This window comes from Pogona vitticeps, chromosome 9 (genome assembly GCF_051106095.1).
Source record: "Pogona vitticeps strain Pit_001003342236 chromosome 9, PviZW2.1, whole genome shotgun sequence".
NCBI classification, from domain to species: Eukaryota; Metazoa; Chordata; class Lepidosauria; order Squamata; family Agamidae; genus Pogona; species Pogona vitticeps.
In genome coordinates this window covers 5330674-5344497 of record NC_135791.1, presented here as the reverse complement: position 1 = coordinate 5344497, position 13824 = coordinate 5330674, and the positions used below count along the sequence as shown (strand labels likewise).

The 13824-nt window shown below is 46.1% G+C and overlaps 1 protein-coding gene across 2 annotated transcripts in view; it reads right to left on the bottom strand.

The window, feature by feature from the left end:
• Positions 1-12601, bottom strand: part of MFSD2A (MFSD2 lysolipid transporter A, lysophospholipid) — a 40186-nt gene extending 27585 nt beyond the window's left edge. The window contains exons 1-3 of one of the 2 annotated variants that reach the window (XM_078379920.1): positions 12068-12601; positions 5516-5641; positions 4103-4227 (exon numbers count right to left, since the gene is read on the bottom strand). In XM_078379920.1, the coding sequence (XP_078236046.1) occupies positions 4103-4132 (30 nt within the window). In that variant the 5' untranslated portion in view covers positions 4133-4227; positions 5516-5641; positions 12068-12601. The remainder of the gene's footprint in view (positions 1-4102; positions 4228-5515; positions 5642-12067) is intronic. The other variant, XM_020800091.3, reaches the window with a different exon arrangement.
• Positions 12602-13824: the final 1223 nt, after the last annotated feature.

The window sequence follows — 13824 nt, the reverse complement described above, 5'->3', positions numbered from 1 at the left end:
CAAACCAAGCAAACTTCCTTCTTTGTTGTACCCAAAATACTTCCCTTATGACTGTATAATGGAGAGGAAAGACAATGCAATATTTCAGGAATGGGCATCTGCTGTTACTTATTTTGTCACTGAGGAACTTCTGATTTCTTCAGGATATACTGTATTCTGAACTTCACTGCAACCAGATGAACAAGGGTGCAAATACAGAAATTGTGTGCTGTTATCAGGATGCAAGCGTACATGTGTGTCTCTAGGAGCAAAGGTCTGAATCCAGCTGGTGGAATTTGGGACTGATAGAATGAAAGAGTAGCCCCCCCCCCCCCGATTCCTACCTGTGAGTAAGCCCTACTGAACATAGCGGGGCCTTGCTTCTGAGTAAAGATTAGCAAGTGCTGAGCAGTATTACAGGCCAGCTCTGCAGTGACAGGAGAGATGTGCCCAGAGAAGGGGTCAGTTTTAGAAAGATGCAAGCTGACTCAGTGTGGTCAGGACATGACCCCGTAAGTCATCCCTCAAGGGGGTTCTTGCATCAGAAACCCTTCGCGGCTCTGGGCCAAGACTGCTTGCTATTCTAGGTCTCCAATACTTTTCACAGGATGCAACTTTGCCACTCACTGGCCATAAAGTGAGGGAGACCTAGTGGGTTTCAGTAAACTTAAAAACTCACACAAACGCCTCCATCAGACTGCTTCAAAAACCTTCACAACAGCAACACGCCTTGTACATCGGCCCCAGCTGTGCCTAGTGATGCAGTGCTAAATCTAGAAGCTCAAATGCTCATGGTACCATCCCAACATCCAGCCTCCGCCCCCATAAAGAGAGTCCAAGAATGTAGGTGGCTGAATCAGTCCGTAGGAAGAAATGAGGGGCAGGTCTTTTGTAAAGCTAATGCCTCTTAACCATCCAAGCGAGACCAAGCCACCTTGAAATGGTTTGTCATTATAACATGGATGGATTGAAACAATGCACTGTATTTGGGAACATCCATTTCTCTCTTGGCGACTGCAGGGACTCTAGTTACACTCAGAGAGAACTGGGCAGCTTCAAGAGAGGGTGGCAGATGATGATTAAACCCCACAAGTCTGCGTTCTGGTGCACCACTGGCTATACGTCCTAAATTCAGTAACTCACAAGGTGTGCATTACTAAGACAAGTCACCATTCGGTTTCTTGACTGTAGCCTAGAGGCGCTCAGCATCACAGTGGAGAAAGGCGCTCTGTTTCACAACCAGCCCACCTAACAATAGATTTCCTGAAGGGTACAGGCACAATGACTGATGCATATGCATGATCGCGTTCAAACAGCCGTAGCGATTTCCTCGCAACCCTTGACGTGTAAGCATAAGTACCTGTGCTGGGGTGGGGGAGATTTATCACACCTGTTTTACAAACAGGAAGTAGTCCTACCTGTTTTACAAACAGTAGACTGCGTAATGTTATGTGCTGTCAAGTACTAACCGACTTAAAGCGACCCTAACAGGGCTTTCAAAGTAAGTGAGACATTTAAGGTGCAGTTTCACCAGTTCCCCCACCCACCCACACCCCAGTTCCTATGGCTGAGCGTAGATTTGAACTTCGGCCTCCTATCGTTCTATCCACTACACCACACTGTGTATCAGGCTAAGTAATAGCTATCCATGATTCAGTATATCTTAATCAACCTTATAACAGTGGAAATCTTTCAAGAACACTGCAGTTTCTCATCACCAACATGTATCTCTTTCCCTCCACCCCTACAAATAGTTCAACTGGGTCATCTTCTAACATATATCACATGTGTTACAAACAGTGACCAAATGTGTAAAACATTCATTGAAAAAATGACCATCATTTTTAACTGGGGGGGGGAGCTTTTACACAAGATTCTAAATGGGAAGAAATGTATGGAAAGAAAAGGGTGTGGGAGTGGGAAATTGAATAGGAAAGGAAAAATTCCACCACCATAATAACATTTTGTTTTCCTTAATTACGGTCAAGAGATAGACACTAAAACTAAGATTAGAATGTAGATTTAAAGATGTGTGCCTGTGTGGAAATATCTGAAGAGCAGATGAGGCAGTTGGAAGGGGTAACTCTTCCATTCTACCCTATGGGGGTGGGGCTCAGAGTAATGTTTTTGGAAGCTGTAGCTTGCCCTCCTGTGCTAGCTACTCATCACAAGCACATAACCCAAGAGTGGGTTTTCAGGTGCTCAAGAAATTAAGGCACAATTTAGGTGTGTGTGTGCATGAGAGATAGAGAGAGAGAATATTTCACATTGCAGGAGATTAGGTTACATGTCCTAGTTTTCTCTCCTAGGCACCAAAGAAGTGCACCTCGCTCCTGCCAAGCACGGCTGGATTGGACCCAAATGGGTCCATTCATTGTGGAAGTGGGGCAGAAACCCAGCCGTTTTTCTAATTCTGTAGATTCCACAAAGCAAAAAAGCCAAGAAGTCTGTACTGGCGTTTGTGTGTGTGTGTGTGTATGTTTGGGGTCTGTTCTACGAGGCCTGGGTTTTAACCAATGGAAACCAAAAGAACAGTTGGTGGCCTTCATCCGGTCCTTTTAAGAAAACCTAAAGGACAGAGTAGAGGGTATAATCAAACCTAAAAGCAGAGGGTTGTCTGTAATTTCTCTTTGGTCAAATCCTCTCTGTGTAACCGTCCTCTGTATTTTAGCCGTAGCTAACCTGCCCCCTTTTAGGTTGTGAGCATCATGTTTGGGATAAAGGAAACGGAAGCTTTTCCAGATGACAAGGCTGTGGTCCCCCTGGCAATTTGAATCCATTTCTGTTCAGACTTTTTAAAAAAATCAGGTTCAGGTCATGTGGTATTTCAACCAGTGGCTATGGAATGGAAATTGATTTATTTCTGGTGATTCAAACCAGTTTTGGTGTCTACGCAGCTGAAATTGACTCATTTTCACAAAACCACAATGAACTGATTTGATTTTAAAAACAAAGTATTTTAGGAAGCCTCTGACGGCCAGTTGAAAAAAAAACTAGCATTGTAGCCCATATAAATTGATTTCATCATTGCAACGTGTGAATGATAAAATATACATCAATTTAAATAATGCTTAAAGGCAGTTCTTATTGCCGGTGTGATGGCAGCCCAAGGCTCCATTAGACCTTAACTGAGAGTCTGCAAAGACTATTTCTTATACCTGCTGTGGAGGCCTTGCTAAGTTCAAATACAGTTGGCTCCCTTCTGTACTAGATGGAACCAACAAACCAAAACATGAACAGTTTATTTATTTATTTAAAATATTTTATCCCATCTTCCTCCTGAAAAAGGACCCAAGACAGCTAAAGACAGTATTTAAAGCCAACAACAGTGATTATACATACACTAAAAAGGATCAAACAAACACCACACTAAAAAACAGCAAACAAAAGCAACACCAAAGTGCTTCAAAGCAGTAAGGCACAATCATCAATTTAAAGACTTCACTCAGGTAGCCGGTCACTAAGGGAAAGCCTGCCTGTAGAGGAAGGTCTTTGCCTGCTTGCAGAAGGATAGCAAAGATGGGCTGCCTGGCCTCCAGTGGGAGGGAGTTCCAAAGTCTGGGGGCAGCAACAGAGAAGGCCCTTTCCTGTGTCCCCACCAAACACACCTATGAGGGTGTCATGACTGAGAAAATAACCTTCCTTGATTATCTTAAAGCCTGGGCAGACTCATAGGACCGCATCTCTATGAGACAGCTTGGGCCTAAGCCATTTAGAACTTTATAGCTTAGAACCAGCAAACAATTTGCAGGGTGATACAGCCAAAGTAACTTACATACAGAGACCGGCCCATGAGCATCATGGGATGATCTTACTTCAATTAACACGAAGAATGAGCTACCTGTGGCCCAAAATTGCCATTTGTTCCTGATGTTCCTGTCCCCCAACCTCTCCTTGTAGGAAAACAATGTAAAAGGTAGCATTCTGTACTACTCTGGTGGGACCAGGAATCATCATTCTGGACGGAGATCCATTGATAGGAACTATCTCGATTCCTGAAATGCACTGATCCAGCGAGCCACGGAACATCCTTAGCCTCTGGGAGACTTTGTTCCATTCAGACCCATCTCATGATCACCCTGGACCCTCTGTTATTCTGTGGCTTTCCGGAAGGGAAACTTACCAGGGCATCAGACGTCCTAAGCGACTCCATCTCGTTTTGCTAATGAAGAACCCCACCAGCGGATCCGTAACGGCGTCCCACGCTCGGCCAACAAAAAGGATGATGGAGGCATAGAAAGGGTCCAACTGTCAAGAGAAAGAGGAGAGCCTGTTCAATTGGAGCAGCTGAGTGAAGGCTTTGAAAATCCTCTTCCAAGCCCACTGCATGATTCTGAGCAGTCCAATCTCAGCCATGCGTGTGTGTGTTTTAATGTGCGGGATATTTTGTACAGAGGTTAATTCGATCCTAGACTTTGGTTCAAAATCTTTGAGAAAAATGTCACCAATCAGAAAGCAGCAAAGAGAACAGATTTCTCTCAGGTTGGATCCAGCACAATTATTTAAACACATGTTTGCCTTTTCGGCGGCTACAGTCAGATTCTGGAACTCCCTGACAAGTGAAGCTCCTTTAGCTCCTCTCTGTTATCAGAAACGAAGGCTTCTTTATTTAGCCTGAGTTGTGGGCATCTAAGCTGACCTACTGCTGACAGGGATCACACGGACTGGGTGCTGGCTATATCTTCAATTTGAGTTTTTAATGCATTTCTCAAGGGGCTTCAAAGCACAGTGGTTAAACCGCAGTGCAGTGGCGCCCCACATGACGACGATAATCCATTCCGGGGAAATCGCTGTTAAGCGAAATTGTTGTCATGCGAAATCAGTTTCCCCATTAGAATGCATTGAAACCCAGTTTAATGCGTTCCAATGGGGAAAATACCTCGTCATCCAGCGAAGATCGCCCATAGGGAAGCCATTTTGCGAGCGCCGATCAGCTGCCCAGCGAAGCATGGGTCTGGAAAACACAGGGCAGCCATTTTGTGGAGCGGAAAAAGATCGTCGTCTTGCGAACAAACGGTTCGCGAAGCACGGACCAAATCGTTGTTAAGTGAAAATCGCCCATTGGAATGACTGTTTTGCAAATCGCTATAGCGATCGCAAAAAGTCATCGTAATGTGGATTTATCATTCAGCGGGGGCGTCATCTTGCGAGGTACCACTGTACTGCAGCCGAAACTCTGCTCACAACCCAGGTTCTATCCCAGGTAGCTGGCTTGGAGTTCACTCAGTCTTCCAGCCTTCGAAGGTTGGCGAATTCCTAGCTTTCTGGGGTGGGATTAGGATGTGCGATATGTAGCCTGCATGACTAAACTATAAACTGCTTAGAGAGTGCTTTACGCTGTATGGGGTGGTATATAAGCAGCATACTTTGCTTTTTAAGGTATGTTTTAATCAAGCTTGCCTTGTTTTTAATTGGTTGTTTTCTTATGTTAGCCACCCTGTATACTCTTCTGTGGACAAGGCAGCAGAAAAAAAAATAGCAATGAACTGTTTGCAACCACTCCTCATTTCTCCCCACAGCAAACCCACAGACTGACCTGGGCCACATCCAGCAAGTAGATCTGCAGAAAGAACCCCAGCGCACAGCCTGTGACCTGGTAGGGTGCTCCACCGATGGCATAACACACTTTGCTGCATATTGACAGCTTCTCTTTGCTTTCTCTCTGGAAAAAAAGCGGAGTGGGGCAGCGGGGAAGAGGAAACACACGAACAAACCCATAAATTGCGGTGACAAGGAAGGTGAAGACACACACAGGCGTAAAACAACAACAACCAGAGAATGTCGTTCTCCCTCATCCGTACACCAATGGAAAAAGGAAGTAATTTGGATAACATGGATCCCAGCTATTCCTTGTCCAGAGGAGAAATTGTTTCACATTTATGACACCGCTATTAAGATGGGAAATGAAAAACAGCTCTTTTACTCCATACCTTCAGGGGCTGAACGCTGAGAACTAAAACAAAGAAAGGTCACTTCTAGTTCAAATCCTCCTGCTCAGAGATGAGCAACCCAAGACCCTTACAGATTCTTTTGTACTTCCATTTCCATTATCCCCAGACACCACAGCCAATGGTAGAAGACTGTCAAATCAGCAACTGTGAAGCGAAGGCCAGGAAATGGTGCTGATTTATTTATTCTTTATGTAAAATATTTTCACCCCACCTTGGTCCTTAAAAGGATGCAAGGCGGCTTCTATCATTAAAAGGGCAATATTTAAAAGCTAAAAACCATAAGTATATAAATATTTAAAAAGTATTAACAAGTAGCATATTAAAAATGGTAAATGAAAGCAACACTTAAAACACATTTAAAAGCAACAGGGCACAACAATCCAGTTTGAAAACCCCTCTCAGACTCTCAAGAAAAGCCTGCCTGAAGAGAAAGGTCTTCTTCTCCTGCTTGCAGAAGGACAGCAAAGATGGGGCCAGGCTGGCCTCCAGTGGGAGGGAGTTCCACAGTCTGGGAGCAGTCACAGAGAAGGCACTTCTCTCCCATGGGAGGGGGGGGAGGATGGATAACATGGGAGTGAAAAGAAAATACTATCTTATGATAGAGGGTGGCACAGTTGAATGACAGAAACCTGCTTTTCCACATGAAAAGCAGGTTTCATGCTCTCCTACAGAATCTCTCATAGAGACGTGGAATCTTTCTTAAAGGATGTTGGGCCAGCCCACTGGTCATGCTGGGCAAGAATAATGTGGGCTGAATCCCACCACATGTGGCAGGTGCCCGACTGAGGAAGGGTGGCCTAGATCTGTGCATTCAATTCAGTGGCGTCACATATGCAACTAGTCCATATTGAACATTCTCTTGATAGTTCCTCTAAAACACTGTCTTGAAGAAACAGCGGGGTTAACAGGAAGTCATGGCCGGCCATTCCTCTTTCCCCAAGACCCACACGGCAGAGCACCATTTTGGAAACTAGTTTTTGTCTTTTAAGTTTCCCTTTCTCGCCTTAATAAGAGCAGAGTTTTGGATAGCCTCCAAGGAATTCTAGCCACATCTGCCCTGTGTCAAGCCAAGAACATCTGAGTCTACAAATTTATTAGTCCCACTTCCTCGTAGCAATGGTTCACTCGGCCCACTGTTCGCAAATGCTCCGTTTCAAACAGGCAATGGGCGGCATTGAATAAGGACAATAGGAGCTTGCCCAAGGCGGGTGGATTGTTTGCTGTGTGTGTGGCAAGGCCATGTATCAAAAGAAGGGGCAAGTGATGGTTTTAATGCACACCCTTCCTGCCAACCAACTGGAACATGAGCAGTCTTTTTATACTCTAATTTTTCGGGAAAGGTAAAGAAAGCCAGACAGAGGAAAATTTAAGAACCATTTTCCATGAATGCTGATAGCAGAGGCACGTTGCCTTTTCCACACCATTTGAAATTAGAAACACTGTTATTCTATTACAGGATGCTATACACACACAAAAAAAGTTTCCTTTCTGTTTTACAAAACAAACCTTTCTGCCCAGCAAGTGATGGAGTTTTGCTTCTGATCTATATACTGTGCAACATTCTCTCTTAAATTAACAGCTTAAATGTAGCAGTATTTCCACATTAGTACGAAAAAAGATGAAGCAGACATACCATAAAGAGCATAAACACATATTTTTGTATAATTTATAAAACTTCTGCAGACAGTAGGATATTTACTTAACCTTTCTCCTGGCTACAAAGTGTATCATTAGGAAGCCCTGGACTATGCCAACTACTAGAATGCTCATTATTAAACGTGTAGCCTTTTTGAACCATTTCCTGGTAAAAATCCTTTGCTATGGGCCTGACGAATAACCTTTTAAAAAAAGAAAGCGGAAGTACTATACTCTGCCCTCATCCAGCTAACCTTATTCCATTGTCCTAGACTGAACACTTGGTCTGAGAATGCATTAAGAATCCATTAAGATTTTGGCCCATTTAGTTCAGCATTACTTGCATTGACTGGCAGCGACTGTCCAGAGTTTTGTACACTGTCATTTCCAGCCCTGCCTGGAGATGTCAAAAGCGTTTTTATACAATTGACAGTCTACATTTCTGTCCTGCCTTTATCTCAATAAGCCCCCCCCCCCAGATATGGCTGTCATTAGACTTACTTTATCTGAGAAGCAGGCCAAGGGGAGAAAAAGTTCCCCCCCACTGGGTTTTTTGGGGCTCGATCAAAACATGAACATGGATCTCTCAAGCTGCAACCCAGCGCTCTAATCATGAACTCACATGGGTTCTTTTTTGTTTGTTTGTTTGAGGACCGGTCAAAGATGGGAAGGGGGGAAAGGTGCCGCTCTGAAAACTTTAGAGAAGAAAATAACAATGTAATAAATGTTTCAAGAATTCTGAGTAAAAGTTATAATCAGAAGCCACTCCTTACTTTCGTTTTCCCCCCTAAATTTAACTATCTAGATAGCCCAGTGATTTAGAGGCTGGGAGTTCGATTCCTGGCTGGGCCTCCTTGCCAGGGGTTGAGCTTAATAAGACATAGGGTCACTTCCAGCTGTGCAGTTCTAAGATGATGATGATGATGATGCTGTATTATTATTAATCTTTCAAACTTCAAAATACTACCTGCCAGGATTAGATTCAAACACAGCAGTAGCACCTTTCAAGGCGAATACCAAATCAACCGCAGGAACACCCGGTGGTTTCTCTCAGTGCAGAACCACACGAAGGGGACCTTACAGGTTCAGAAGTGTCACCACAAACACACTAAATTACTTCAGAGATTTTTCCTTGGCAAGAATCATAAGTCTTTTCATTACATTTACTGTATGCTTTCACATCCTTGTTGCCATCTTAAAGGTGCTACCCTGAACACACTTGTTTAAAGGGCCGTACGCTCAAGGAACTTCATATGTACTTTTGAGGATATACACGAACCCGGGTGGTGTCGGGATAGAGTGTCGGACTAGGAGACCTGGATTCAAACCCCCACTTGGCCATGGAAACCCACTTGGGGTGTATGTAGGTGTGGTCAAAATATTTCTTCAACATCTCACATGCCTTGAAACTAAGTCAGAAAAAAAATGTATGGCAACAGCAATACCTGTACAGCCAATATATGTACACTTCAGAGCAAGGGTAGGGGGCTGACTAAATTCAGATACGTGGGATCCATTATAGTTATACTTTTAAAAAAAACCAAACAAACCCTAGAATTCTGTAGTCTAGCAAGCAGCACATAAAATGGTGTCCCAGAAAGTTGAAGTCAACACATTTAGCTCACAGAAGGGATCCTTCTAACAAAATATTCTAAAACAGCCCAACCGACCTGAATAAAAAGCCACTTAAAGTATTCAAGGAATTCTCCCATTTTACATCCTTGGAGTGCTGAGGTTGAGAGATCAGAATGCTAAAAGTGCCCAGTTTTAAGGGTCATCTAGTCTCACCCAAGCTTATGCTTATTAATGCTTTTCTTAAAGTGTTTCTGAGCTGCAATCTCCTGGAGATCTACTCCAAATCACAGAGAGATCTCCCGGTCTATCCTGATCTGCTTTCTGCCTGCCTCTGCCTTAGACTGATTAAAGTCCTGCATCCTATTTAAATGAATGCTTAGCAAAAGATGAGCAACCTGGTGTAAAAAGGACGGGGCCCCTGAACCTTTACAGCTGCACTGGGAAGATTTTGGTAGCCATAACCTGCCGGACAAGTTACTTCCGCTGCAGTTCTGCCTTCTTTCTGCAGTTCTTAGCATTGCAACCGCCCTGTCTTCAATTGCACTGAGCCATTCCTGGCAGACGTGAGCGCTGAACGGGCGGGCAGAGGCAGCAGGAACAAACTCACACTTCCTGGCTTGTAATCTGTACAGTCACTGGGTAAAAAGTTAGCGTACGAGACTCCACATGGCGGCCCGGCTGTACAGGATCTCGGCTTGAGAAGGGAGAGTTGAGAAGGGCATAAGGGATGCTTGGTTTGGAGGTTGGCTAGAAGCTCAGTAAAACATGCTGGAAAGACTAGCAAGGTGGAGTAGAAAGGGGAAGCAATGCCATCACCACTACTAGCATGTGTAGACAATGAATGGGCTTAAACTCCAGTATGCACATACGATGACAGCAGCTAAGTGAGCCAGCACAGCTGTGTGTCCTTACGGGAGAACAGCTGGAGTGACTTCCCCAGAACTGGTGACTGGGGTGGGAGGGCGTAGAGAAGAGGGAGGGGCTGAATAAAAGAGAGACACGTACTGGAACCGCACTGGTGTGCTCTGGACCAGAAAATGCACGCCACTAAGCAGGTCCTTACAGCAGCCAGAATGGCCCTTCTCCCCATCTGACATGGCATGAGACTTTCTGAAATAACTAGTTTTCCAGGCCTTTTTAGGGTCCAGGCAGGAGAAAAAAAATCTATTCTAGCAGGACTGAGGAGTCCATTTCAGGCCTCAATGCCAATCCCCATGGTTGGGACATTTTGGCCAACTTCATGCCCTGTTCCGTTGCCAAGCAGGGCACGGTTTTCAGCTTCTCCGCTGGGATGCTGCAAGGTTTTTTTGGAATGAGCTAGCAAAGCATTTCATAAGCCCCTGCCCACCACCCCGCTGTGTTTCACTCCCCAGAGGGGTTGTTACTTAAGCAAATGCACAGCCCCTCTGCAGGCCCAGTGACCCATTTTAACCCTTTGTAGCCAACGGGCCAACTATACAAGCCCAAAGCACAGATCTCAGTTCAAGAGAAAAAAGTACAACTGGGCCACTGGTTGTTTTTTAAACGCTACAGATTGAAAAGCATGCTTTAAAAAACTTTCTATTGCAATTCTATCTGGAACACATCCCTTGATGTCTTTAAATCTCCCCTCGCCTTTCTCAAGTGGTCCCGCTGTTTTGCACCTGCTCCATTCAAGAAATTCCTCTTCCCTTAACTCAGGGGCTGGCAAAAGCCATCATCCTCTTGATTTCTGCAGCCCTTGCCTAGCCTGTTCTCTCTTTCTGAGCCCACCTGCATGCATGCGTTCCTGAATCCTGGCAGATGACTCTTTCCTACATTCCCAGGTGCCCATTTTAGAGAACGGGAACACGAGTCTTGCGGCTCAAAGCCGCCCAGGAGGTTCTGGCATAAGGCTCAGCAAAACAGCCCACACCACAGAGGCTGGGATTTCTCAGGTCCCATTGGTTATGTCTTGCCAGGGACACGTTACTCACTTAACTCGGTTCTTTTAAGAGTCTGGGCCTTCATTTTTATTATTTTTTTTTGGAGGGCAAATAAAAAGAGGATCATGATCTCTTTAATCAGAGAGCGTCTGCAAGGGGAGGGGAGGGCGCGCCCACCCCCAAGGGGTCGCGGCTCCTTTAAGAGAAAGTTTGCCCTTCCTCTTATGAATGAACTTGAGCAGCCCACAGGCCTTCCTTCAGAGGGGCTTGCTCGAAGAGGGAGCGATCGTGGGGATGCCAAGAGCCCGCCCGCAGCTTTCCCACGAACGGTGCCTTGCAAGACCTTGCGATCTTGGGGCGAGACGCAACTTGGACACGTTCCTTTCCGAGTAACGTCTCCAAACCCCGCTCCTCGTGGCTCCGGCGCGCCCAGTCTCACCGCCCTGCCTTTTAGGCCCTGTTCACACGTTACGCCCGGGGAAAGGCACCCTCCGACGGGGCTAACCTTGAGGAGGAGGCGGCTCGGGCCCGCACGAGCCGGCCTCCGAAGCAGGGTCTGTCCCGCCCGGGGGGCTCCCTCTCCCAAATTAGAAAGGGAAACCTTATAAGGAAGGCTCTCCTTCCGTCCCTTTCCCCGCCTCGATCCAGAGACGGAATTCGAATCCCCGCGATCCGGATTGGGGGGGGGGAGAAAGAGGGGCAGAATTCAGCCCTGGGGCCCCATCCCACGCTCTTTTTCCCCCAAAACAAAGCGGTGAATCGACTTCTCTCCCTCTCTTGTAGGGGAAAGCACCAGAAATCCCGACCGAGTCATTGCGCCCTGATCATCCGCGGCACGTGTGAGCCCCGATCCTCCACTCCTCGGAAGGGTTCAGCCTTATCCCATCCCGTTGCGACCCACCCCCTTCCAACCCTTTCTTGCGCCTTCCTCCTCTCTCTGCGCCCCAAGTTTGGCAGGAGGCAGCCTGTCTCTTCCCACCCCTCCAAAAAACTGCATTTTAAAAAAAAAGTCTGCTTACTTACCTTGGGACGGATAAATTCCTCTTGTTTTAGGATCGTTTGTTGCAAAAGTCCGGCCGATGAAACGCTTTCCGCTCCTTCCCCTTTGGCCATTGGCAAAAAAGAAAGAAAAAAATGGGGGGGGGGGAAATATCTCTATATACCAGATCTTCTTGGGAGCGGTTTGGTCTGTTGGTTGTTTTTTTTTTTTTTTAATGATGATTTTAAATTCCCTCCGTGCGGCTTGTCCTTCGTCTTCTTCCCGCCTTCCCCCTCCTTCCACGCGAGGAGAACCCAAATCCGGCCGACCCTCCCCAAAGACACCCAGAGCGCCGGATCCGAACGCGAGCGGGACCGGATCGTTCCGTGGCGGCGGCGGCGAAGCCCAGGCGCGAACCCTCTTTTTTTTTTTTTTTTTTTTTGGCCCAAGCGAATGAATGAAATGGCTCGTAACTCGAGGCCGGCTTTCATTCGCGGAGGGACTGCCCGTAGGCGCGGCCACACCCCCGGCCGCAAAAGCCCAGCCAATCAACAGCGGGGAGGAGAAACACCCCCAACCTACCCACCCAGGGCGACGTCTCCCGCGCCTTTGCGCCACGCCCGCCGAGCGGGGCGGGGCTTCTCGGGTTAGCTCCTCCCATCGGCCGCCTTGCCCTGCAGGCTGCTCCAAGAACCGTGCAGACTTCCGAAAATAAATAAATAAATAAATAAATTATTAGCGGGTTTCATCCCGATCCCTAACGCTCAAAGTTGTGGTTGTGGTCGTTGATCAAAACAACAGGTACAGTCAATCAAAACTGTCAAAACATGGATTGGTATGGTATTTAAAAAAAAATACAAGGTTTGACCCAAAGCCTAAGTATCTGTTACATATGCATGCTGTTCCTAATACAGTATTGCCGGGTTTTTTGTAGCTCTGATGGTGTGGTTTCTGAGATCTGCAACTGCTTATAGCTTTGTGTGAAATTTCTTGATATTGTTCCCCAATCCCCAGTGACTACAATTTTTAGGGGACCACTAAAGTGTATTTCTTCCAGAGGTGAGATATTTTAATGGCCAGGTCTCTGTCCTTGGTTAGTTTTTCCAATTTTTTTTATTTTCAACAGTGGCATCCCCTGGAATTGCCATATCAATGACCCGGACAGTTCTTCCTTCTATGACTACTAGGTCCGGTGCATTTATGTTCAAGGCGTCTGTCCGTTTGGATCTGGAAATCCCACAAGATCTTGACTTCCTCATGTTCTGACGCCTTCTCTATCTGATGTTCCCATGGGTTTTTGGAGGCTGGCAAGTTCTATTTTTTGCATAACGGCTAGTGCACTAACTTTGCCACACTATCGTGTCTAGCTTTGTAATCCCTGCAATCTTTGGACATTCGCAGATGAGGTGTGACACAGTTTCATCTTTTTCTTGGCAGAATCAATATTTGCTGTTAGCACTCATTCCTTGGACGATGGCGATTACTGTCTCACGTTTCTCCTTAAAAGGACCTAAGGGGGCTTCCATCGTTAAAAAGACAATATGTAAAAGTACCAAGTGTGATGTGGATCTTTCTTGGGGGGGGGGGGGTTGTGGGAAAGCTATGCTGCTTTGTTTCTGCTTCCTGGCTTGGTGGTTTATGCCTCTGGCTGCAGAGCCAGAGGCTGGGAGTTCCCCACCCACCCCAACCAAGGCCGTCTCAAAAAAAAAAAAGGCTATGGGAGGCCAACTCTGCCACCTTCACCTGTTCATGGTACAAAGGGCAGCTGGGTGAGCAGGTGAGACCATCCATTTTCTCTCAG